General features: G+C 32.9%; 1 protein-coding gene across 6 annotated transcripts in view; it reads left to right on the forward strand.

Annotated features, from left to right (window-relative positions):
* Ddhd1 (DDHD domain containing 1) overlaps positions 1-27,104 on the forward strand; it is a 76,775-nt gene that overhangs the window by 31,412 nt on the left and 18,259 nt on the right. For 4 of the 6 annotated variants that reach the window (XM_071608038.1, XM_071608040.1, XM_027929635.2 and 1 more), the window contains 5 exons: positions 5,496-5,624; positions 6,870-7,017; positions 12,388-12,494; positions 16,589-16,695; positions 25,228-25,490. In XM_071608038.1, the coding sequence (XP_071464139.1) occupies positions 5,496-5,624; positions 6,870-7,017; positions 12,388-12,494; positions 16,589-16,695; positions 25,228-25,490 (754 nt within the window). Of the gene's footprint in view, positions 1-3,364; positions 3,467-5,495; positions 5,625-6,869; positions 7,018-12,387; positions 12,495-16,588; positions 16,696-25,227; positions 25,491-27,104 lie in introns of all 6 variants that reach the window. The other 2 variants (XM_027929634.2, XM_071608039.1) reach the window with 1 other exon arrangement.

The following is a 27,104-nucleotide window of genomic DNA, read 5'->3' on the forward strand; positions in this document are numbered from 1 at the left end:
TGGTAAATATTAAAACCTAGTAATGATTACTCTTTTACTCATTTACAATTCATTCAAGCACATGCAATAATTTTAAAAGAAAAAAATAAGTTGAACTACATGGGTTAGTGTTGTACACCACTCTGACAAAAAAATGCATAATCTCAATTCCATAGTGAGAAAACATCTGATAAACTCAGATTGAGGGCCATTCCAGAAAATAACTAACCAATAGTCTTCAAAGTCATAAAAGACAAGGAAAGATTGAGAAATTTGTCACAGGTAAGAGAAGACATGACAACAAAATGCCATATGGTATAGTAGATTAGGTCCTAGAATAGAAAAAGACATTGTAGAAAAATAGAGAAATCTGTACAAAGACTATATATTAGTTGGTAGTATTATACCAGTTAATTTCTTAGTTTTGATAATTATACTTTAATTATACACAATGCTAACATAAGTGGAAGCTGGGTAAAGGAAATATGGTAGGTAATTCCTTGTACCGTTTTTCCTACTTTCTATTAAGTCCAAAATTATTCCAAAATGAATTGTTTTTAAGGCCAGTAGAGGAATTAAAACAAAATACTAAAACTCTTAGCCCCAAAACAGGGAAAAAGAAACAGAGAAACAACAGGTGAGACAAGGGAATATATAGTTGGCCTGAATTTACCACATCTGTAACTATAATAAATGTGAACTAATACTCCAGTTAAAAGTCAGAGGTTGTCAGATTTGATGAGAATGCAACACCTGGCTAGATGCTCTCTGTAAAGAGTCACAGTAAAGTCACAGATAAGTTTAAAGTAAAAGTTAGGGTTTTTACAGTTAAAGCTAATTTGAAATGCTGTGACCATACAGATGCTGGCAGCTCTCTGACGTTATAACAGCTTGCATTTTGGAAGGCAAAGTGTGTATTCCCATCACTTGCTAGATAAGGATATCCCATAGTATGAAAATAGCATTTCAGGAGTCAGTTTAAAAGATGGGGGAGTGTAGTAACCTTCTAACCAGCTTTCCTTTTCTTACTTGGGTGATTAAGATTTCTATCTTCTAGCATTTCGTTATTATTTTTTTATAAATTTATCTAACTTAATTTCTCTGAGATCCAAGAAAGATTGCTGGGAGTTTTCTCATTATCATTAGCAGATTTGGGAAGCACAGGCTGCCTTCCAGAGACTGCAGTTTTCTAGGTTTCCCACTTTTATACAGGGAAAGGTTCTTGAGTTTTTCTATTGGAAGGATTAATATATCATCAGCCAACCCCCTTTGGATATTCTTACTGCTTTCAGAATTATATGAAAATTTCTTTAAGAGGTGAATTAGTAAGGAAATATCAATAGTGTTTTAAATCTTTTTCATTGCTGTATAAAACTAATATTTGAAAGACTATTTTTTTTAAATATTACCATTTAATAAATTGACATTTTCACTTGTATTTTTAGTTCATGCATGTTTGCTAATAAGATTTACTAACTAAAACATGTATGTATGTATTTATGTATCTCATTGCTGGGGTTTGCACCCAGGGCCTCACACATTCTAGGAAAGTGCTCAACCACTGAGCCACACCCCTAACCCTAAAAATTCATTTTAAATGAAAAACAAGTTAATTAGTACTTTCTATCCTTGTGTGGATTGATAGTGAAACTTTTTTTTTTTTCTACTAAGGGTAGTACCTGTAATACTGTGCTTTGGGTTGAAAAAAATTAAGCTCTTTGCTACAAAATATTTGACAAATAAAATAAATGATGTTCAAATGAAAACAAATTTGGAAGGTAAACCATATCTATTTAACTTATGGAAATGTTTTCAATATTTTTCTATTTTGAGGGTAAAAAACTTTTTTTCTCTCTTTCTCTGTATATTGGGGTGTTATTCTTTTACTTTAAGTTACTATTCTTTTAGAGAAGAAAACCTTTATAAGATGGTATTTGGTTCATGTTAGTTTTACTACTATATTTATAAAATCTAATTTTTGTTTCTCTGTATAATAAATTCTTGAGTTTATGTCAGTTTGGTCCACTTTGGTGTGTTAGCTTCATTTCCTAATTTAAAACTGTTTCATGGCTAAGTGGTATATCTCTTCCTGAATAACTGACCAGAAGGCACATGAAAGAAGAAACATTTCAGGGATGAAAATTGCTTCAGTTGTCATATTTTACCTCTGTAACATTGAAATCTTTTTATAATCCTGACGTAGAAACCCAGCTTTTAGCCCTAGTCTGCAGTGCTTATAGCCATATAATTACCTAGAGATATAGTTATTAAGTATATAGGTATAGTTATTAATGCCTGATAAACATTTCCAAAATTCCTTTATTGCACAAATCTTTGCATAATACCACATCTGTATATACAACAGATTTGTTATATTCTCATATTATATAATAAGAATTTTTTATTTGAGCAGTATTTAACCTTTGAATGTCAAATTAATGTAAAAAGGGAGTGAGCATGAAAATTAGAACGTAAGTTTTAACTAAATCAAAAATATTCTGTTATTTATTCAACTGAACTGCAAATAAATGATGTGTAAAATTCAATTCCAGGCAGATTTTAATAATTGCATACTTTAAACATAAATCTATGAATATATACAGCTAGCAAAGTTTGGCAGGGACCATGTGGATTTTAAGGTTATCTACTGATTTACCAAATATCAAGTCTGTGCCTTGCTTTCCTCTATGTTGTCTGTTAAATGCTTTCAAGATGTCACAGCATACATTTTTACTAATGATATTCTTTTTATTCCTAAACACCATAAATCTTTCCAAAAGGGATAGTTAAAAGTGTTTCTGATTTGGTTTTCTGTTTAAAATATTCATTTTTTAAAAGTCTTTTAACAACTTAAATGGAGTTATGAAAAGACATTTGTTTCTGAGGGGGACCTCGGGCCACTGCACTTCAGTGCTAGAAAGCATCAAATGAAATGTATACTGTGCTGTCTTCTTAGACAAGCTGTGTTAGAGGTTAAAATGTTATTCATTGCATTCTCAATTTGTACAGTTGTTGGCTGTTTCAGAGTCACAAATTTGGTGAGAGTAAATAACCTTAGTATAAAGATGGAGTTTATAAATCTCTTCAACATTCAAAAATACCATGTTCTATTTATGCAAAGACAATAAATGATAATCACATAACTGTAACTAATAAATTTAGCTATCATTTGCCTTTGTTTTTTTAGTAAACATAGAGCATATATTTGATAAACATTAAACTAATTTTTGCTTTACTGAATTTTAACTAAAAAGTATATAAATAAAACATTTAGAATAATGTTTGTCAAATACAACTCTTTTTTAAAGTTAATTCTAGATCAAAAAGGCCAAAGGACAAAACTCATTTAAATTTACTTTGAAGCTCAGTGTTTTTGCTTTCTTAGTTGTCCACCACCTCCCTCCCTTCTCCCTCCCTTCTCTGTTCAAATGGAGAGGATATAAGGAGAGTACAGATGCGGCAGGTCTTAAAAGAAAGCGTTCCCAAGGTACAGTAATTGTAGTTTTATTTCTCTGTGTAGTTGTATTCCCAGCTTTTAGCATTCAGTTGTGTTTAAAGTATAGAAATTTTAGTTTTCTTTTAAATGTGTGCATTATGCTATTTTGCTTAATGTTACTTAATTTATTTTATATGTTTATAAACATTGTAAACTATGTATGGCCCAGTAATGAAATGTGTACCAGTATTAAGATGTTTTACTTTAATACAATATGTAGCTGATTTTAAGGAAGAACAAAATTTTGCTGACATAACACTGTTCTCTAAATAGTTCAATCTTATAGTTTCAATATTTTAAGCATGTTGCTGAAAACTTTTTTAACAAAACTGTGGTTTACAAACAATTGTTAAAACCTTGCACAAATTTTTTAATTAATGAAGAGTTCTTCTACTTAAAAAGCTGAACTTGTACATTGTTTTCTTTGGAACTGAAGATATTATTTATTGGGTTAATTGAATCTTGATCTTGGTTTAGTGTCAGTAATATATCCTGTCAGGTAAGTAAAATATAAGTTGGTTTTTATTTTTTTCATTAACTTTTGAAATTACGTTTGTAGCATATCTACATTTTCTTATAGTGTATTGTGTATTCTAATAGGAAGTAGGTTTTCTTTAAAATGTCTTTTGACCTTAGATCTTGACCAGGGCTGTATCATTTTTTATATTTAGCTTAAGGTTATTTTCAGCTCCTCTTCAAATCAGAAGAATTAGACTCTGCCAGTAATTAGCTTTGTGGCAGGTAATTTAATCTCTTTTACCTCTATATCTTTATATATGTAATGGGGGCTAATATTTTGCCTTATAAGGAGTTTTTTTTTTTTTAAAGAGAGAGAGAGAATTTTTTTTTAATATTTATTTTTTTTAGTTTTCGGCGGACACAACATCTTTGTTTATATGTGGTGTTGAGGATCGTACCTGGGCTGCATGCATGCTACCGCTTGAGCCACATCCCCAGCCCTTAAATGGAGTTTTAATAGATAAACTAGATATAAAGTGGAAGCCATTTTCTTGGAAGATGAAAATTCAAATTTTTCTTGTCTGTGTGTCAAGAGATAGAGAGGAAAAGTTTAAGGCCTTCAGAATATAAGAATATGAAAGTATGAGCCAGGCGTGATGGCGCACACCCAGACCAAGGTGAGAGGATCGTGAATTCTACGACAGCCTGACAGCATAGCACAACCCAGTCTGTTTTCTCAATTTTTTGCTTCCACAAATATTACTGAATTCATAACAGGTTCTAGGCACTATGTATTTTGTGCTAGGGATACAAAAGTGATCAAGATACATTCCCTGCCTCACAGAGCTTATAAAGTCCTGACACATAATAGGTTTGGATTTCTTTCCTTAAGACCTAATTTTTACCAAGCATAATCCTGTTATAGAAATGTAATAACCATAATGATGAACATCAATGGATGAACATTTCTTTAATTTTTCACTAAACATCTATGACTTTGGGTTTCTTCTGTGATGAGCAATATCCAGTGATAATTGGCTTTAGTATACATTCCAAAATTACCCTATATTCTAATAGATTATTCTCTTCTGAGTATCTTGTTCTGTCTTGTACCAAGTGACATTTTTACAGATCTTTTGATACCTTTAGTAAAATCAACAGAAAAATTGAAACTTAATATTTCAGTGTCAGTTATTGAGGACTTTGAAATAGGTATATATTCCTTAGACCTAAGAGTCATATCACCTGGGAGCACAGTTTTTAAATAATCAAAACAGCTATTATTAAGTACATATGAGAGGCTAAAATCATGGTAGTTTCACCAGTCACTCTGTTGTTTTAACAAGTTATCATTTCCCTATGGCATTATTAATCCTTTATAAAGTCCTTATCTATTACTTTCTTGACTTAAATTTTTTTAAACAGAGTATTTTTTCTGTTGAACTGAATATATTTATGAGGTTTTAGATAATATCGATTCAAATGTCTGAGCATTTTAATTTTTCATACAAATGAAGTTTGTTTTCAGACCTTCAAGTTAATTTTTTCCTTTTTGTAACAGCTATTTATAGTTTCAAATTGAGTCGAAACCATGTGGACTGGCATAGTATGGATGAAGTATATCTTTATAGTGATGCAACCACATCTAAAATTGCAAGAACAGTCACCCAAAAACTAGGATTTTCTAAAGGTAATTGTTAAATATTACTACACTTTGTCAAGTTTTGGGGAATTGGGATGGGTTTTTTTCCCCTTATATCCAAAGTAGACAATTCAAATTTTATTTTTATTTTATTTTATTTATTTTTTATATGAATGTATAATCTTTTTAGTTTATTTTAAATAGGTATTAAATTTAGTGTTAGATGAAACTTTAAGCTGATTGAATTGACATGCATTCATCAGTTAATAATTATATATTTAGATTGATCTGACAAAATTAATAGATTACTTTTATACTTCTTAATGCACAAAAAAGTCAAACCTGAGGCAGTAAAGATAAAACATGGCAATTGGCAATTGAAATATAGAGTCGAGGAAAGTAAAGTCTGAAAAATTTCCATTGTATTTAGTGACAGTGGAGGTCACGGGTAACTTGGTGGGGCAGAAGCCAGAGTGGCATGAGTCTAAGCTTAAGTGGAAGGTGAGGAAAATGAAGGCAGTGAGAAAGACTGCTCTTAAAAGAACTTTTACTACGAGAGAGAGATTGATTGAGATTGGTACCTGGGGAAGAGATGAGAGTACTATCAAAAAATAAATTTTAAAAAATAATTTCAAAGTCTGACAGAATTTTACTATCTCCTTTTTAATTTTAATTTCTTTAAAATGTGCTAGAATATCTTTTCATATGCTTACTATATTTATTTTGAAAATTACCTTATCATTTCTTTAGCCCATTTTACTATATAAATGATGTTCTTTTACATTTTGATTAGCAAGATCTCCTTGTATATGTAGGGAGTTGACTTATTATGTGTCATATTTTGCCTAAATTTTCCTAGTTTTCCATTCATCCTTTTAATACTTACTAGTATTTTTTTAGTTTCAAAGAAGTTTTTAATTTTTATGTATTCAGTTTATACTTGCTTTTCTTTTTCCTAATAAGTTCTGGCTTTGGTATCATGTCTAGTTTACTTTATATCAACCAAACCAATATATCATCTTTTTAAAAAAATGTTTTTAGCTGTAGATGGACATAATAACTTTATTTTATATATGGTGCTGAGGATCAAACCCATTGCCTCACACATGTTAGGCAAGTACTCTACCACTGAGCCACAACCCCAGCCCCCAATATATCATCTTAAAAATGTTATTTCCTCCTCTGTACACCAGTATAATTTTTTCTTTATATTGTTATTACTACTTCTTTAAACACTGTAAAAATTCTGTCTCTCAGAAAGATGGTAAACTAAGAATCATAATTTTTCTACAGCATCAAGTAGTGGGACCAGACTTCATAGAGGTTATGTAGAAGAAGCCACAGTAGAAGACAAGCCATCACAGACTACCCACATTGTGTTTGTTGTGCATGGCATTGGACAGAAAATGGACCAAGGAAGAATTATCAAAAATACAGCCATGTGAGTTCTTTGATGAATATACTCTACATCTACTCTAGAATGCAAACTTTTATCTAGGGTATGAGAGCTATTAATAGAGTTTACTTGTTCTGCATGTTTCTCCAATGGCAGCTATTCTAACATTGGCCAAGTTTCTGAACCAAATTATGAGAGTGATTGTTATCTAGATAATGATGATGATGTTTTGTTCTTTCCCCTACTGTATGCAGAAGAGGAGGGATCTGAAAGCCTTTTTAGACTAATAAGTTAATTTACATTAATCTAAGGTTAAACACAAGAGAGAGACCTGTGTTAAATTTATATCTTAATCTCTGAACTTCAGAAACTGAGAATATTTCAAAGTTGCACAAGTCTGAAAGGGCTCAGAATTATTTAAATTGCCAGTTAGCAGCTTAACCTGTCCAATTAATTGCCACCAGAGAAAACATTGGCTACTTCACCAACACACAAGACAAGTCATTTATCTCATTAATTTAAAGAGATTTGAGCATAAAGCTGAATCAGTTATAGAAGTATGGATGTGTGGATTAGTGTGTATCAAAAGATTTAAGTACTTGTGTTAAAAAGGAAATATTAAGGCTAGAAGTTCCACCACAAATTTGGCCCTGAGCCATTTCTTTAAAGGATAGCCACTATAGAAAAATCTGATAAGGTGCAGATTTATGATATAATGAAAACAAGTCAGTTGCTATTTAGAAACAGTTATCTGATTCTGAGGCTTCAAGTAAGTGTTTCTTGAGTCCTTATAAAGCAAATAATGTGTGATGCTAAAGAGTATGTCCTCAGCAATATTGCTATAATAATATAACGTTGAGAGTTTCATTTTACTTTTTATTATCTTAATGCCACCTGATAGATTAAAGTAAAAGTATAATACAACATTTAAAGAGAATTTTGTGCCAGGGATAGTGGCACAGTCCTATACTCCCAGCTACTTGGGGCGGGGGTGGCAGAGGTAAGGCACGAGGATCACAAGTTCAAGGCAAACTTAAACAGCTTAGCAAAATCTTGTCTCAAAATTTAAAAAATTAAAAAGAATAGGTAGAGTGGCTCAGTGGTAGAGTGCTTGCCAAGCATACACAAGGCTTTCAGTTCAATCACCAATACCAGAAAAGAATATATTTTTTTTTGATGAATTCTGCTAAGCTACCCTGACCTTTTTTATTTCCATAGCTTTTATTATAGGAATCTTCACTCTGATCCTAGTTATAGTTTCTGATGAATTGTACATTATTTCCCATGATAATTATATACTGTGTTCAGATGTTCAATCTTTTACTTGAATATCTAGGCTCCTAAGAACTAAGTGTACTGACATATTCTCTCTGGAATAATTGATAAATAAGAAAGTTATTTCTTTGGATACAAGTGAAGGAAAACTTAACACAGAAAGGCTTAAGCCACAAAGAGTATTTAGTAACTCATTATGCTAATGAGACTAGGAGTGCTACTGCCAAATAAGTCACCAGAATTCCATCAACTTTACCCTGCTTCATTTTGGAGCTACTCCTGAATGTATATTGTGGTTCCAGATATGGTATGTAGCTATCTTCTATTCATATTCAAAAATAAAGGACAAGTCTTTCTTTCCAGAAGTCCCAGTGAGTCTGTCCATTTCATTGACTGGTGATATTGCATCCAAGAACCTGAATTTGTACATGTGGCCATGCAGAGTCTGGCCAAACTTGTCATAGTCTCTTTCTTCCGGTTTCAAAGTATCAACTAAACATTCATTGCCTGGCAGAGAGAACATGAAAGTTTAATAAGCTTCTAATAAGACTGAAATCATGATTTATGTGCATAGCATTATAACAGCATAATTTTGGTTATAGTTTTAGCTATAGTAAGACTCAAGATTATTAAAATCAAGAATAAAAAAGGGGACATTTCTATCAACTACCAACCTTATAGAAATAGAAAGTATTATAAGGTAACATTATGTATAATTCTATGCTAGTAAACTATTTAGTGTAAATAGACAAAATTTCTAGCAATTATAAAAACGACCAAAAAAATAGAGTGTTCAAATAGATCTGTACAAAGTAAAGCACTTAAAATAAAAATCAGAAAACTGCACTAAAACAAACCAAAAAAGCCCAGAATAGATGACTTCACTGGTGAATCTACCACATATTAAAAGAAGAATCAGCACCAATTCTTCACAAATGCTTGAAAATGTAGAAATTTTCCAGTTGATCCTAAGAGGCCAGTATTATTCTGATATCAAAAGCACTATTAGGAAAAAGAGACGAATATTCATTACAAGTACAAAACACAAAAATCTTCAACAAAATATCAGCAAACTGAGTCCAGAATATATAAGGAGAATTAGATATAATGATAAAGTGAGATTTATCCCAGAAATTTAATTCTAACTGTGGTTACTCTTAAAGAGAAAGAGAAGGAGAGATGAAAGATGATAACAGAGGAAGTGGGGACAGAGAGTGGAAGAGAAAGATGGATATGTTGTAGCCATGTACCCAAATTTGCCTTCCTAGAAATGATGCACATTAATTAATAGAATAAAAGGGAGAAAGTACATCATGTGGTTTTTGATATGCAAAAGGCATTTGACAGAAATCTAACAACCTTTTGTAATAAAAAGCACTCAGGAAACTAGAAACACAAGGAACTTTCTCAGTCCAATAAAGGAAACTCTAAAGAGCCCTCAGCTAATATTATGCTTTCTCCAAGATCAAGACAAGACAAGGATGTTACCTGCCACCACTTCTGTTCAACATTGTACTGTATGTTTAACCCATGACAGTCAAGAAAGAATGGGGGGGAAAAACATCCAAATTAGAAAGAAGTAAAATTCTCTGCTTGTGGTGACATGATGTGAACACAAACACACACACACACACACACACAGTGTGAAGATGTGTGGGCTAAAATAAAGTCAATAGATAAAAATTGTTATGGAATTCCGTTAACTATAGTATCAAAAAGAATAAGGAATAAGTTTAACAACAGAATCATAATATTTGGGTGCTAAAAACTATAGTAAACCCTTGAAAGAATTTAATTCTAAACAAATAAATGGAGAAGACATCAATGATTATGGATTAGAAGATAATGTTAAAATACTTTTCAAGTTTACCTAACATTAATGCAGTCCCTAGTAAAATGCTACCTGTCTTTTTGTAAAAATTGACGGGCTGATTTACATGGAAATGCACAGGACCCAGAATAACCAAAACTATCTTGAAAAAGTCCAAAGGTGGAGGACTCTGACTTCTGATTCTGCAGCTTACTGCAGCAAGGGACACTGTCAAGAAAATGAAGACAACACTCAGGATAGGAGAAAATATTTGTAAACCACAGATGAGGGTCTGGTGTCCAAAGTCTTCTTACAAGTGAACCATAAAAAAGAATTCCAGTTTTTTTTCAATGGCAGGATTTGAGTAGACATTTTGTCCAAATAGGATATATAAACGCTCAAAAAGTACATGAAAAAGATGTTCAGTATTATTAGTATTAAGAAGATTTGATTCACAGTGACAGATGCCCACTTTGATCATTCTTTTAAAAAAATGAGAAACAAGTGTTAGCAAGGATGTGGAAAAGTTAGCAACCAACAAAAACCAACAAAGTTGTTGTTGGGATTGTAAAGTAATGTAGCTGCTTTGCAAAACAGTTGAGCGGTTCCTCAAAAGGTTAATTGATAGTATATGGGCTGACAGTATCCCTTCTAGGTAGAACTGAAAACATGGCCACACCAAAACTTCTCAGAGAATGTCCTCAGCAACATTATTCATAATAGCAAAAAAAATAAAATAAAATAGTGGAAGCAATGCCCATCGACCAGTGAATAGATAAAAGTGGTATATCAAAATATTATTCAACAGTAAAAAAAACAGTGAAGTACTGATTCATGATACAGAGTGGATGAACATTGAAAACATGTTAAATGAGAGGTCAATCACAAAAGGCAGCATACTTTGATTCCATTTATACATTAAATGTCCATAATAGGCAAATCCATAGAAGCAAAAAGTAGTTTAGTAGTTACCAGAGGCTAGGGGGGAGAAGGATGGGGAATAATGCTAAAAAGTATGGTATTTCTTCTTGAAGTGATTAAAAAAAACTCAAATTAGTTGCATATTTGTGAATATAGTAAAAGCTACTGCATTATTCAAAAAACAACAAAGAACCAGTAAGGCTATGTCAAAAGTACTGAAACCAAAACTCACAGACCAAGAATAGGAGACAATTCAACCTTCATTAAGGCACACAGCCACAGTGGATAAAATGCCCCACACATTTAAATCTATGAATTAGTAATGGCATGTGATATGGTCTAGATATCATTTGAGTGACCCTCAAAACTTTGTAGGTTGACATTTAGTCCCCATTTTCAGATGTTAATAGGGTGGAAACTTAATCCAATTATGGTGTTTGGTAGGGCCTTAGGGAAGTGATTAGGAACCATATAATGTAACATCAAAATTTATATCCTAACAACTTTTTATTTTGAAAACTTAGTAAAATGGAAGAGTTAAACATTTATCCTGCTTTTTTAGATGAACTGTACCTCAATTCTTCAGAAATTATCTGGTTTTCAAGGTATCAGCATATAGATTACATTTTAGAAACATATACTATTTACAGATAAAATTATGTGATATCTGGAATTTTCTCTAAAGTATGGGAGAAGAAGCCCTGCACAGTAGCACACTCTTATTTTCTAGCAAATGCGAAGGCTGAGGCAAGAGGATCACAAGTTTGAGCCCAGCCTCAGCAACCTAGTGAGATCCTGTTTCAAAAAGGGGCTGGGGGTGTGTAGCTCAGTGGTAGAGGGCTTCTGAGTTCATCCTTGGTACTGCCCCAAAATTAAATAAATAAAATATGGAGGAAAGGTATAATTGTTACAAGGGTAGTGAGAAGGAGTTTTTGGAATGAACTGTTTAGTGCCTTGATTGTGTGGTGTTAGCCACAATCTATACATATACTAAAATTTATAAATTTATATAACTGACAGTAAAAGAAACAAAAATAAATTCATTGATCTTAATTTCTAAAATAAAATTTATATTATAGGGGAAATGAATTGAATAAATAAGAAAAGCCGTGACTTATTAATATTTGGAGGTAGATGATGGCCCAGGGGTAATCATACTATTCTGCCTACTAAAAATTCATATAATAAAATGTAAAAAGTTGGAGCAATTGAAACCATTGATGGAAAATTTAGGAAGGTAACTTTGAAGGTATCCTAGTGCTGCATACTTGCTTCGAGTAGCAATAATTAAAATATAATTAGACAAATTTATAAGGCAATGGAAGTATTGTGATTAAGGATATTTTATATCATAAATACATATGTGAAGTTACTCTCAAAGTTTTGTTTTGCATTTATTTTATTTTTAGGATGAGAGAGGCTGCAAGAAAAATAGAAGAAAGGCATTTTTCCAACCATGCAACACATGTTGAATTTCTGCCTGTTGAGTGGCGGTCAAAACTTACTCTTGATGGAGGTATATTTTGTTTCAAAATCAAGATTTTTAGCCATTGGTAAACTTAGCAAAGTAAATGTAGAAAACTTTAGAAACAATTTTTGCTTGTTGGGAACAAAATACCTTCCATTTGATTTTCTTGGCTTATACTCACGCGTTGCTCTAGATTATTTAAGAAAATAAAATCCATTGTTTTGTTTTGTTTTTTAAATAATTGTATTGATTTTGTGTCATTTGGACCATCATATGATTTCACAGATAGCACTGTTTTTGTATGTCTTCTGTGGGTTGGGGGTAAGGGGTAACATGGAAGGAACAAAAAAATTTCTAAAATCCATCTTTTCTAAATCCAGGTTACCACATTTATCATCATGCTAAAATGCCTCCTTGATGATTTTCAAGGATTCTTCCAGGTCTGTGATATTGTCTCATAGTCAGGAATGTCAGTTGTAGCTTATCAAGCTAAAATGGAATCAAAGGTTATAATGGGTTGTTAAACAAATTCTAGTGACCAAAAAAGAGCTCCCAGCAATAATAGTTCATACATAAAGTTCTGTAAAATAAAAAGTGTCCTTGGGCTTTCCTCATTCCCCTGATAAATTTCTTAGGCTATTCAGGGATGCAGACAATGAGGATGAATTAATATTTACTAAAACCCCTGAGTTTGTCATTTCTGTTAGGTTTAAACTACTGTGGTAGTTTTGAAGTCACTATGATGAGTGAAAGAAGCCTATTGTGAAAAAATATATACTTGGTGCTTCATTTTTATGGTATTAAGAAAAGGAAGAACTATAGGAACAGAAGTCAGTGTTGCCATCTGATGGAAGGGGAAGGGTTTCAATTCAGAGGGGCAGCATGTAGAAGCTTTTTGGAAATTGAATAGTGCTGTATCCTGATCATGGTGGCGGTCGCATAAAACTGAATGCATTAGAACTCAGTCAATTTTACTTTGTAAGTTTTTAAATGATAATAAAAACATGCTCTAGCAAACATAAGGGTACTTATGAGTGGTGAAAGGCTAAAAACTTTTCCTTTAACTCAAGAATATGCTAAAGATGCCCATATTTAACATTCTGCTTTGAAGCCTCAGCATTGCAATAGTTTAAGAAAAAATAACAGTGATAAGGAATCAAAAAACATCTGATCTGTTTGTCTATCCACAACATATAAAAGAATACAGAAAAATTTTTAGAATTAGAGTTTAACAAGGTTGTAAAATAGAAGATCCATATAAAAGTAATTTCATTTCTGTATGTCTGAAACAAACAGAACTAACCAAAATACAAGGTCCCAAGAAATAACTAACAAAAGATATATATTTATATTAAAAAATAAAACTTAAAAATATTAAATTTTACTTATATATAAATACAGATAATTTTCTTAGGTTGGATGATTTAATCTCATACAGGTGTTGATTATTCCAAATTGATGCATAGATTCCATGCAATTCTAGTCAAAATTTCACTGGAGTTTTTCATGAAACTTGATGTTTCTAAAATTATTACAGAAGAACAGAGGATCAAAAGAACACAGAACAAGGGAGTAAAAGGGGAGTCATGACTACTAGATAGCCAGACCTATTATTTAACTTTTGTAATTAAAGCAGTTGAGTATTGGCAAAGGGAAGACAAATAGACCCCTACCCCAGAGTAGACTTCCTCAATAGACCTGTTCCAAATGTGGAAACCTTATATATTTCAGAGCTGGCATTACAGCTCATTGGTGAAAAGTAAGTTCTGTAAGTGTGCTTGGCAACTGGTTGTCCTCTGGGGAAAAAGGAGAAAAATAAAATCCCTACTTAGATTCTAGATGTATAAAAAATCATATTATGGAAGCTAAGACTTTAAAATCTTTTAGAAAAAACTCTCAAAAGAGTATCTTTATGATCTCAGAGTAGGGAAGAAATTCTTAAAACATAAAAATATCTTAACTATAAAGTAACTTGGGTAGATTTGATTAGATTAAAATAAGGGCCTCTCTATCAATAGACTTTAGACCACAAAGAATGAAAGAGAGTCCACAAACTGAGGAGAAGTGTTGCCTCAGAGTAACAGTCAGAGCTACCAAAGGTTTAATATCCAGAGTAAAGAACAGGAAAAAGGAAGAGGGAAAAAGTATGTATAGATCATATAGGAGAAATACATAACACTAATAATCAAGGAGGATGCAAATTAAAACCACAGCAAAATATCATTCACAGTAATAGGAGAAAAATTAAGAAAATGGCAGTGCCAAGTTTTCTAGTGAAGATTCTCATTCACTGCTGGTAGAAATTTAAATTGGTACAATCATTTTGAAAGGTGACATTATCTTATAAAGTTGGGTGTGCATTGACAGATACTGTGGCACAGCAATTTCTGTCCTAAATATTCACCCTAAAGAAAATCATAAAGAGCTAGAAACAACAAATATGTCTCTCAAAGGAGAGGATAAATTGTGTTCAATGTGTGGACTGGGTTGTAATCAGCAGTAAGAATGAGTAGAGGGCTGGGGTTGTGGCTCGGTGGTAGAGCACTCACCTAGCACATGCGGGGCCCTGGGTTCAATCCTCAGCACCACATAAAAATATATAAAATAAAGGTATTGTGTCCAACTACAACTAAAACAAATTATATATAATTAAGAAGGAGTAGAATACAGCCAAATGCATCAACATGGGTGAATCCCAAACCTGATGGAGAGGGAAGCAAACCATGAACAATTAATACAGTGTTCAGAATCAGGCGAAATGGAATAAAATATTTAGGTACTGGCACATAGTAAATGCTATACATACAAGTCATTGACTGTAGTTATTAATATTATTAAACATGTAGTAAATCTTTAAGGAAAGAAAAGCACAATTAATCCCAGCTTCTCTTTGGTGATTATATCTAGGAAAAGAGAGAGGTCTGATAAATTGTTTTCTATGTGTGGACTGGGTTGTAATCTATATTATATATTATATTTGTATATATTATATATATTTATTTATATATATATATATTTATATTTTTATATATAGTGGGCGTTAGACAATGGCAATATTCGTTTTGTTTTTGGTGATGGTGCTAGAACTAGAGCTCAGGGCCTTACACATGCAAAGCATATGTTCTCTACCATCAGGTTACACCCCCAACCCAATGGCAATATTCTGAGCAATGTGGTAGAATTGTTTCCTTTTTGTAAATTGTTCTTTCAATTGCTCATATAATATATACTTCTTTTGTATGTATGTGAATTTCACAATAAAACTTTATTGAATGTATTAAAATGAGATTTAAACACTTTTTATATCAGCAAGGTAATCATACCTTTCACTTTAGCAATTTAAAAATAAGTATCATGTATAAATACGTTGTATGATCTATGCACAGCCACAATTTTTCCCTTTACATCTTTGAAAAGACTTCTCTAGTCTCTGCTTGTCATTGCCTTCCATTCCTTATTACATTGTATTAAAGTGGGGGAAAAAAATAAAAACAATATAACATAACTCAATGCAGTAAAAAACTGAAAGATAAAAGAAATTGGAGTTACTAAAATTGTAAGCCTTCTTCTGTCCACCTTGTGCTTTCAAGTAATGATATTCATCTATATATAGTCTTTTGTCATGTTTTTATTAAGAAATCTGAAGTTTTCTGCATACTTTTATTAGGTGACCTTTTTTTTCAACACAGTAAATTACCAGCTTTATCTTGTCTATTGAAGAATCCATTGCTAATTTATTTCACTTTATGCATATCTGTCATTGTACAATTCTTGCCCATAGAATCTTTGGTTCACTAAAGATAGATAAATGAAAAGCATGGGAAACTCTTCTTTTTTTAATTTGTTGCTATTAGTGGCAGCAGGCATTCCACATGGACATTTCTAGGCCCAAGACACTTAGATCAAAGAAGTTTTGATGACAGTGGACTTCATCCTTTAATAATGTTCCTTTTCTTTTCATGTTCCCTTTTGTTTTTTATTGTTTGGGTTTATTGTTTTTCTTAGAGAGTTTGGCAGGAAGGGAAAATCTGTTAGAATCAAAGCCAGTCTTGAATATTTTAATTGTTAAATTGTTATAGAAAACAATTTTTCCCCAAACTAAAGACCTCATGTTTAATTTTGTTCTCATTTTGTTTTTGTAGATACTGTTGATTCCATTACTCCTGACAAAGTACGGGGTTTAAGAGATATGCTGAACAGCAGTGCAATGGACATAATGTATTATACGAGCCCACTTTATAGGGATGAAGTAAGTATCATTGTCTTATTGCTGTTGAGTATATTTTCAAGTGATAGCACATAAATGACCTAAATTTTAACATCTTATGGTCTTTTTTAAAAAAAAGCTAATGAGAAATTGTAGGAATCAGTTAAATAGCCTGTATTTAATAGTGAATTTGATACTTCAAACTAGACATTGTGACCCTTTCATAAATGGATAGTCCCTTGGGTAGAGGATTGCTTAGAAAATAGTTATTTGAAAAATACCAGTTTTTGCAAATCTCATTAATTATATCTCTGTTGTCTTCACAAAAGTTTGAGACACTTAAGAGATTCCCCTCAAATTATTTGTATGCAGTAGACTGACTTTCATTGCCCCACTTCTCTAATGGATCCAGGTAGCTGTCAAATGGTAGTGTTGCTCATACATCACCCCGATAACACTGAAGCAGGTAGGAGGTAAAGGTTTATTCAGTGGGGTGAGAGAAACTCAACCAAATGTGCCTTGTCACTTTTTTGGAGAAGGAATTCTGTTTCATAGGAATAACAAATACTTGTTAATTACCTAATATGTATTAACATCTAACCTCATAAAAACCCTGTGAAGTAAGTGGGATTAATATCCTCACTTAAAAGGTAAAGAAACTAATGGAAGGAGAGGTTAAGGGCCTTGCCCGAAGTGTCTCACCTAGGAAGTGGCAGAGCCAGGGTTTGAACCAGGTGATAGAGCTCCATAGCATGTGCTGTTCACCACTCCTCTCTTCTGTGTTCACAGTATGGCCAATCTGCTATCTATTCACTGGTTGTTTTGACTTCTCTGGGCCTTTAACTTTATCAATACATATTTAGTGAGTGCCTACTCTATACCAAATACTGGCTAACATTGGGCCACTTTGAACTGTTAGCCCTTATTAGTAGAGAGACAGGGAGTGTCAGTGTAGGTGTTTGAAAGTAAAATCAGTTGCTTTGGCTAAATTCTTTTATCAGGAATCTTAAGTAAAATTTCATATGCTAATCAGCTGCTAGAAGAAATTTTGAACTAAGGAAATTATCAACACATTTTATTGAAAATTTGTTTATTGAGAACTTATTATGTATAAGATAGGGTACACAGTGGAAGAGGAGGACAAAGATAGGAGGACCTACCCCCAAGAAGGTTTAAAACAGTGTGTTACAGTACAGTGTGTTACATGAGCACACAGTCCTGAAATGCAGTATCTGCAGAAAAGAAGTCATGGAAAGTTTTAAAATTGTTCTTTTTACTCCCTGAAAAATATTTTAGGCTTATTGTTATAATCAAGTTTGTATTTTCATATTTCTCCTTAATCACATATGGCCCCAGTGTTTTTTTCTAAAACTGCCATTGGAATTCTTCAAGTTGTATAGGGGCATACAGACTTCTTGATTCCAGGCCACCTGTAACACATAATTTTTGGATGACCTCTCCATCTGCAAAATGGGTGTTCTAACAGTAATTACTTTATGGGGTTCTTGTGCAGATTGAGATAATACATTAATGTGGCACATGGCAGTCAGTAATTAAGTTATTACAGTAATTAATAGTTATTACTGTAATAATAGTAAATCGTTTGATTCTGAATCCCGTCAAAATTCTCCAGTTATGAAGCAGATGCACTACTTCCTGCAGACACCTCTACTTTGATAAGAGAAGGAAAGGCTTGATATTTCTATCAAATATCTTTTATTAGTTTTTAATCTAAAAACATTCCTGACTTCAGACAACTTGAAATGGAGTGAAGCCTGGCAATAGGGTTTAATGTATATGTTGCCGAGAGTATACAAAGGTCATACTTTTTTTTAGTAACCTATAGCTGTCTTTATAATAAACATGTAAACCATTTCAAAACTACTGAGTTTATTGTTTTATATGCATTAAATTAACTTATACATTTAGTTTTTTGAATATTTTCTAAGCACATTTTTGTTTTTCTAGACTATATAAAGTGACTTGAGTTCGCAACGTTAGTAACAGATAGTATTGTTTGTCTTGTCCCTCCCATTTTTAATTTTCTTGGGGGGAGGGAAAAATGGTTCTATTCCACACCCCAGTTCTTTGTTCATAAATGCAAGCAAGAAATGGTGTAAGCCCAAATAATGTCTAAAGGAATAAAGAGAAGCAATAAATTCGAAATAAATTATAAGAGACAATTAAGAGGACTTGGAATGCTTTGTTATGAGTAATGACAAGTTTCGAAGAGGCAAAGATGACTTGTGATTTCTAGCTTAGGTAGCTGGTAGATGGTTCTGATATTAACCAGCAGTGGAAGAGGAGAAACTAGATACTTTTGTGGGTGAGAAGGGTAAAACATTAGAAAATAATGAGTTATGCTTGCTAAATTTTAGGTATGTTTAGTAAGATTTTTCTTCTGGAATTGTATAGTATAGACTTAGACAAACAAGGCTAAAAATTAGCTTCAGAAGCATTCATATTCAGGTTTCTAAAAAATGTAATGGCCTTGAAAAGTAAGATTGTCCAGAAAAAAATGTAAAATAGAAAGAGAAAAGGGTCCCAGTCAGATATCTGAGGAACTTAAGTTAGAACACAGGAAAAGAAATCAGACAGTAAGAAGATAACCAGATGAGAGTAAGTTGCTTAAAAGAAGAAACTGCACCCATTTTCAGATTAGGCAAAAAGGAGAAGAGATCATTCTATACAGAGGCTGAGAGTAAGAATTGCAAATACTTAAGAGTTTTGTAATTGAGGGTAGTAAGAGAGCAATTAGAAGAGTTTGGACTGAACCATAGGGAGAGGAAAATTTGGAGGAAGAACTTGGCGTTCAGGAAAACAAGATGGAAGAGGTAAAGTTAAGAAGTTGTTTGAATGTAAATGGGTAGAACTTAAAAAGTTCCAGTTAAAATTTGGGGCACAATTGTTTTCAGTGACATCAAAATTTTGACCCAGTAACTGTGATAGGACTTAGGGCCAAAAGAAAATTTTAAAATGTTTGCAGTTGTAGTCAATCAAAGCTTCTGCAAGTTATCTTTCAGAGATAGAAGCCTTTTCTTTAGTTTTAGTCAATTTCATAATGTAAGAACTCAGTGGGCCATGTATGGTGGCAAATGCCTTTAATCCCAGCAGCTCAGGAGGCTGAGGCAGGAGGATCAAGAGTTCAAAGCCATCCTCAGCAAAAGTGAGGCACTAAGCAACTCAGCAAGACCCTGGCTCTAAATAAAATACACAATTGGGCTGGGGAGTAGCTCAGTGGTCTAGTGCCTCTGAGTTCAATCCCCAGTTACCACCTTTCCCCAAAAAAGGGACTCTATGCTATTAATTTTAACCAAATTTAAGAATTACTTACCCAGAAAATTTAACCCATTTCAAGAGGAATATGCTTGAATTAATCTCTTCACTGGAGTTCAGATTGTTCTAAGTAAAATCCTACAAAGGTTTTTATTGTTGATGTATGTGAGTTGTCTTCATCCTTCTAACAGAATGAAGACTTTGTTCCTTTCAGTGTTTACATATTAGGCTATGGATAATTTGAAGCACTATATTCATGGTGGCAATAAATTACAAATAACTCACAACATATTTTAGTCAGCAAGAAACTTAATTGTAAATAAATTATTGGCTTTATTCCTTCTACAATTGGCAGTGTTACTTGGACATATAAGTTTTAGGTATTTGGTGGAATGAATGAAGCTATCCAGCAGAGCTGCTCTAGGGTGCGTAAAGCCAGTGCATTTTTTATTTTGTTCATTCAGTAACTTTGAATATCATTCTGCATATCCTTTACATATATGTAGAAATGTTTATTTGGTTGGTTACCAAAGAAACCTCCTTCTGTCCTGGCTGCCATCTCCTTAATTTTTCTCCATCTATACCAGTATTGGGCAAGGTCTGCATTGAACTTATTGGCAGAAGTGAGAAACAAAAAGGGAAGAAAAATATGGCCAATTCTACCATATTGTCCACACAGTTTACAAAACTAGTATAGGTCTGAAATAGAATAAAGAAGATGTTAGCCTCCTAGACACCAGCTAGAAGTCAGCAATGACTTCAGTATATTCTTTACTTACAGGCTAACATACCATTTACCAGAAGGTGAGAGAAGCTACAAGAAGAATTACTATTCTGAACCTAATTCTAACCAACAAGGAAGGCCTATATCATGGAATAGAAACTAGCAGTTATGTGTTCATAGTCTTTCATTAGTATACAGTGGGCATTGTTAGCTATGTGCTAAGGTTAGGAAATTGAACTATAATATTGTAAATGGAACCATTGCGGTGGAAGACAAAGAGAATGACTGAGAACATACTTTTACTATTACATACACACACATGATTGGTAATATCCCTAAGAGGATATGATTAAGGTTAAAATGTGCTGAAGCAGGTTCCCAAATAGTAATAATAAGAGCATTATAAAGCTGGCATTAATAACAAGAATAGGAAAAAAAGTGTCTGATTCAAAGCTCTGACCACTGGCTAATGACATTTGAGAAATTCCATCACTTTTTATTCTGTTCTTATATCTGCAAAGATAGTTATTTTCAGAATGAAATCAATCTTTGACAGTGTTTTCCAAACATCCCTGATTAAAACTGTCACTTGGTTCTTATTCAAAATACAGACAAAGAAGAGCCTTATGGGGGAGACTAGAATTGAAGGTATCAGTCTGAACTCAGGATATCTAAAATTTGTGCATATAGATATTATGTACATTTGTAGGTGAATGTGTTTATATACTTGCATGCATTTCCAAGCTTGGTCCACTAAATGGCAAAAAATGCAGAGACATCCTGGTCATAGCAAACATACCCAGCACCTAGATCTTTGCCTTGAAGTATTTACTGTATTTGCAGTAAGTATTTACTGCCCCTGAGAAACTCTAGGGTTCCTCATGGAAGTGGCCAATTCTGGGTCTAGGACAACTTGTTATGATAGAAGGTGGGAAAATCTTCAAAAAGACAACAGGGCAGGTCTCGAGGACACCAGAGCCCAAGCAGCAGTTCCCACTGGCCAAATCTAGAATAATTTGAGGACCAAAATGTTAACTAATTATTTGTATTTATTGTAAGGAATTGTTAGTATATTTTTATGGAATTATAATAACGGATTAAATCACTTAAAAATCCTACCTCAAAATTAGTTATAAATAGATAAATGGGAAGAAGGAAAGTTCCTTGCTTACAGTAGAATGCCAGAGGCTGACTGGAGGGATGCTGGAATTGGAAAATCATTTGCAGCCATCATGGTAGGATCAGATTAAAGATGATTAGGCACAAATCATCAATGGATACTAAATTAGCAGCAATTTTTTGATGAAGAACAGGATATTTGCATTATCTTAAAGTGTATCTGTACAAGGCTGCTCATTAGTTTAAAAAGCAGAAAAGGTAATTATACATGGGAGAATTCAGGCAACACTTACACTAGTATTCCTGAGGGACAGATGGACATTATGTACCTCCTGATACTGTACCCAGAGGAGGACACAGTGTTACTTATGCAGTGTTCTAATTATGAGGAAACATCAGGGACACAAAATGAGGACATTCTAACAAAATGTAGGAATAGGACTGTGTTCTTTAAAAATACCAATATCATAAAAGATAAAGAATGGCTTTGGAAAATATTCCAGATTAAAGGAGGCTAAAGATAGCTAAATACAGTATCCCATGCTAGGCTGTATCCTGTAATGGATGAGGGAAACTGCAATAAAGGACTGACTGGATTGAAATGTGAATGGCAAACTGTATAAAATATTGCATCAAAGTAAAGTTATGAAATCAATAAGTATGTTATGATTATTTCTAATTTTAGGAAATATAAAATGAAGTATATAAGGGTAAAAGACCATGATATATGCAGTATATCCTCAAATGTTTCCCAGAAATGTTCATGTGTGTTATGGAAGCAGAGATACAAATGATAAAGCAATTAACTATAATGCTAATAATAGGTGAATCTAGATAAAGAATATATGTGTGATGTTTGTGCTGCTTTTTATTTTGCAACATTTTATGCATTTGAAGTTATTTTTAAATAAAAAGGTACAAAAGGGAAGTACAAAGAAAAGTTTTCCCTCCCCTGGAGAGTCTAGTCCAGTGGATCTGAGATGAACCTGTGGATTTATATTTTAAGAGTTGCCCCGGTGATGCCATCAGGGAGTTTTGGGAAGCACTGCTTAAGGCATTTTGAAGGACAAAAGAGGTGTGTAATAAGTGAGAAGTGGGCAAAAATTATTATTTCTTTAAAAGGAGATTAAAATTCATCTAACATGAAGTCAATGTTAGGCAACATACTAAAGTAAATTATTTAAAAGTATACATTTCCACAAAGATGGGGGTGGACCTCATGAAAATTAAAGGGAGCTCTAGAGGAAAAAGGGACCAAGGGTAGAAGTGGGGAGGGAAGAGAGGGAGTGCTGGGGAGTGATATTGGCCAAATTATATTATTATGTTGTGTACATGTGCAGACACGTAACAACAAATTCCATCAAAATGTACAGCTAGGGGCTGGGGTTGTTGCTCAGTGCTAGAACTCTTGCCTAGCATGTGAGGCACTGGGTTCAATCCTTAGCACCACATAAAAACAAGTAAATAAAAGAGGTATTGTGTTCATATACAACTAAAAAAAGTATTTAAAAAAATGTACAACTATAATGCACCAATAAAACAATAAGAACAAAAGTGGTAGAATATTTCTGGGTTCAATCTCCAATACTGAGGGGGGGGGGCAGAAACCAGGGGCAGGAGATGTAGCTTAGTATTAGAGCATGTGCCTAGCATGTACAAGGCCTGGAATCAACCCCAGCACCACCCCAAAAAAAAAAAAAAAAAAATGTTGTCACTTCTAAAGGAATTTATTTTATCTAAGCATTAGGTCTTTCTGCACCTCCATCATATAGATTGTAAATCAGGAAAATTACAAAATTTTAAGGATTATTGATATTCTTATAAAAGCCAAATCCAAAGAATTACATGATAGCTGTAATGTAATTCAAACAGCCCTATGGTTTCATATCTCACTGCATACCTCTGAAACTACATTAACCAGACATACAGTCCAAGTCTTTTGAGGGTCTTTATGTGCATTTTACACTGAAATAGTTACTGAAGTGTCATCCCTATGCTAGCAGCATCAGCACCTTGTGGGGACTATTACAAAAGCAAATTCCCAGACCCATCTCAGAACTTCTGAATCAGGAACTCTGGGGTGGAGCCTAGCAATCTGTGTTGACCAAGCCCTCCCGGTAATTCTAATGCATGTTGAAAAGTGGAAAACGATAGCACAAAATCATAGAAGTAAAACTCGTGCATTCCTCCTTAGAAGAAATGCATCTTATAATCCTTCCACATTCTACCACCTCATCTTATTCTGCTCTTTCTTCATTGACTGGATATATTTCAGCAGACATGATATGTGGTTTCAATAGTTTTAACTAGATGTCAGTAATATGTTATAGAGTTCTGAGATATCAACAAAGAGTACTTCATGCCTTCATTCCTGTCATTTTTATCCCTGCACAATCATAAAATGCTCAAATGATTTACATTTATATCAGCAGGTAAAGAATGAATGTTCAATAAAATTTGATGGAGGATATTTGTCTCTTGATATAATAACAAGATTGAAAGTAGATGCAGCAAATACTAATCTTTGTATCAGAGTAGCAATCGACATACTAAGATATACTGATATGAGAAATAGAACATCAAGCAGAATATAATCAAAGAGAAGTAAATCATGATAGGAAGATGAGAAAACTGCCTTAAAACCAAGTCAGGCCCCAGTATAGGTCTGAGTAACAAAAGAACCTTATTCAAAATCTTATGGATGGGCTGGGGATGTGGCTCAAGCGGTAGCGTGCTCGCCTGGCATGCGTGCGGCCTGGGTTCAATCCTCAGCACCACATACAAAGATGATGTGTCCTCCAAAAACGAAAAAATAAACATCAAAATCTTATGGAATATTTCAGTAATACTTGTTGATGCTTAATTTCATATAAAGCAGTTTTACAAAGAAAAATTAAAAGATACTTTCTACTTATAAACCTCTAAATTTTAAAAAAAAAACCCTGCTTTTTAACCATAAAAATCAACTTTTTACTCATTTAATAAATATCACCAATATAATGAAGATTTTAGAATATCAAGTATATTAGTATATCACTTATAAACTTACATACTCATTTTCTAAAATTTAGTATGACTAAAAATCACAAAGCACAAAAATTTGGAATTGCATATATATAATAAGTTGCAATGAGGAAGAAATTTCCAGGGGCCTTTGGAAACCTAACTGGAATCTTCATGGAACTTTTTAATCTGTAGAACTGCTGCCTCCTATAGTTGATTTAATGACATAATGGATCTTTGTGGATAATATCTGCATATATATTCTGTAGTGATGATTAGGACTGAATATTACATATATCTTCATTCCTGCAAGGTTGTAAGTCAACTGAGTTAATTCTAATAATCTAAGTATATTAGGTCAGTATTATTTGTTTCTCTTTATATATTTTAGCTTAGAAGTAAAGCTTATAATACTCAGTGATAACTCTAATATATTTTCTTATTTCACACAGCTAGTTAAAGGCCTTCAGCAAGAGCTGAATCGATTATATTCCCTTTTCTGTTCTCGGAATCCAGACTTTGAAGAAAAAGGGGGTAAAGTCTCAATAGTGTCCCACTCCTTGGGATGTGTAATCACTTACGACATAATGACTGGCTGGAATCCAGTTCGACTCTATGAACAGTTGCTACAGAAGGAAGAAGAATTGCCTGATGAACGGTGGATGAGCTATGAAGAAAGACATCTTCTTGATGAACTCTATATAACAAAACGACGGTAAAATAGCCTCATCCATTGAAAGAATTTTTAATGTCTGTATGGAATTACTAGACCTCCTAGAAGAAAACTTCAGAATTTCCATGAAAAGAAATTATACATTGTTTAGGATACAAAGATTACTAGATAACATCCCTAATCAAGCTAGAGACTGTTAATTTTCATGTTAATTATATGTATTTTCCTATAGCATTAAATAGTTTTGGAATCCTCCTGATTTTCCTTCCATCTTTCCTCACAAGTTACTAGGAGTTAAATCTAAAACTGATCCCAGCCTGAGTCTGTGCATAAGAACCCTTATTAAAGATCTTCACTGGTTTGTAGATTGTAGTTTTAGTGGTCTATAGAGGCAGATCTCTACCTTTTTTCTTATTGTTCTGGAAACAATTTTAAAACACTTTTTCTTGGAAAGATGTTTTTAAATATGTTATATAAACATAATTGTATATATTATATAATTATAAACAGATGTTATTTAATCATTTGTGGCCTTCCTGATACTATCTTTTAATTCTTTGCTGCATTCTCTCTAGTTAATAACCCATCTTCTTTGTTCTCTTGATGACTACATTCATCTGATACATTCTGATAAAACAATGAAAAACCATTCATTTTGATAGTATTATATAAAGACAGCTGAGTTAATTGACTATAATTTTATTCAGGAAGCTTTTTTATATTTTAGTCTTAGGGAAGGTATCCAAGAATTTCCTTTAAGATCTTATTAAGAAACAGAGGATAGACAAGTAAATATTTTAGTATCAAAGTAATTGATAGTTTTGAAAGAAAATGTCATATCTGACAAGACTCAGCTTTTTGTTTGCATTCCCCGATACTGGGGAATCAAACCCAGAACCTCACACATGCTAGACAATTGCTCTACCACTGAGCTATACCCCAACCCCTACAGCAGCATTTTAGGTGAATAAGTCCAATTAAATTTTGTTGAAAAACAGGCAGAAAATTAACTATAGTTTATTTTATTTTTTGGTGGGGGGTAACTTAGTTCCATGGTTTATTAAGTATAAGTTAGTAGGGAAATTGAAATGAGAAAAAGATGAAATAACCCAAATATTCATCAACAGAGAAGGGTCAAACTGTGATTTGTCATATGATGTTATAAAAATTGAAGTAGGACAGGAAGCAATGAAATGAAAAGAACTCTTAAGATTCATTTAGGAAAGGACATTTTAAAAAGAAAAGATAATGGACAAATGAGTATTAACCATATGGTGTAATTTTTTTAAAGATATGTATGTGCATATATATATATATATATATATATATATATATATATATATATATATATATATAATGTCTGATATTTTACTAAAAAAATTACTATAAAAATAAAGATGGATTGGGTTTGTAACTCAATGATAGCATTTGCCTAACAGGCCCTGGATTCAATCCCCAGCATGGTGGGGGTGGGAGAATTTAATAGCAGGTGTCAAGTGAAGTGGTGTTTTTATCTTTATTTTATTTATTTTTTTCTTTGATATGATGCTGAGGATCGAACCCACTGCCTCACACATGCTAGGCAAGTACACTGAGCCCCAACCCCAGCCTATGAGAAGAGTTTTGAGTCATTGTTTTTATAAAATATTGTCAACA

This window comes from Marmota flaviventris, chromosome 2 (genome assembly GCF_047511675.1).
Source record: "Marmota flaviventris isolate mMarFla1 chromosome 2, mMarFla1.hap1, whole genome shotgun sequence".
Classification (NCBI taxonomy): Eukaryota; Metazoa; Chordata; class Mammalia; order Rodentia; family Sciuridae; genus Marmota; species Marmota flaviventris.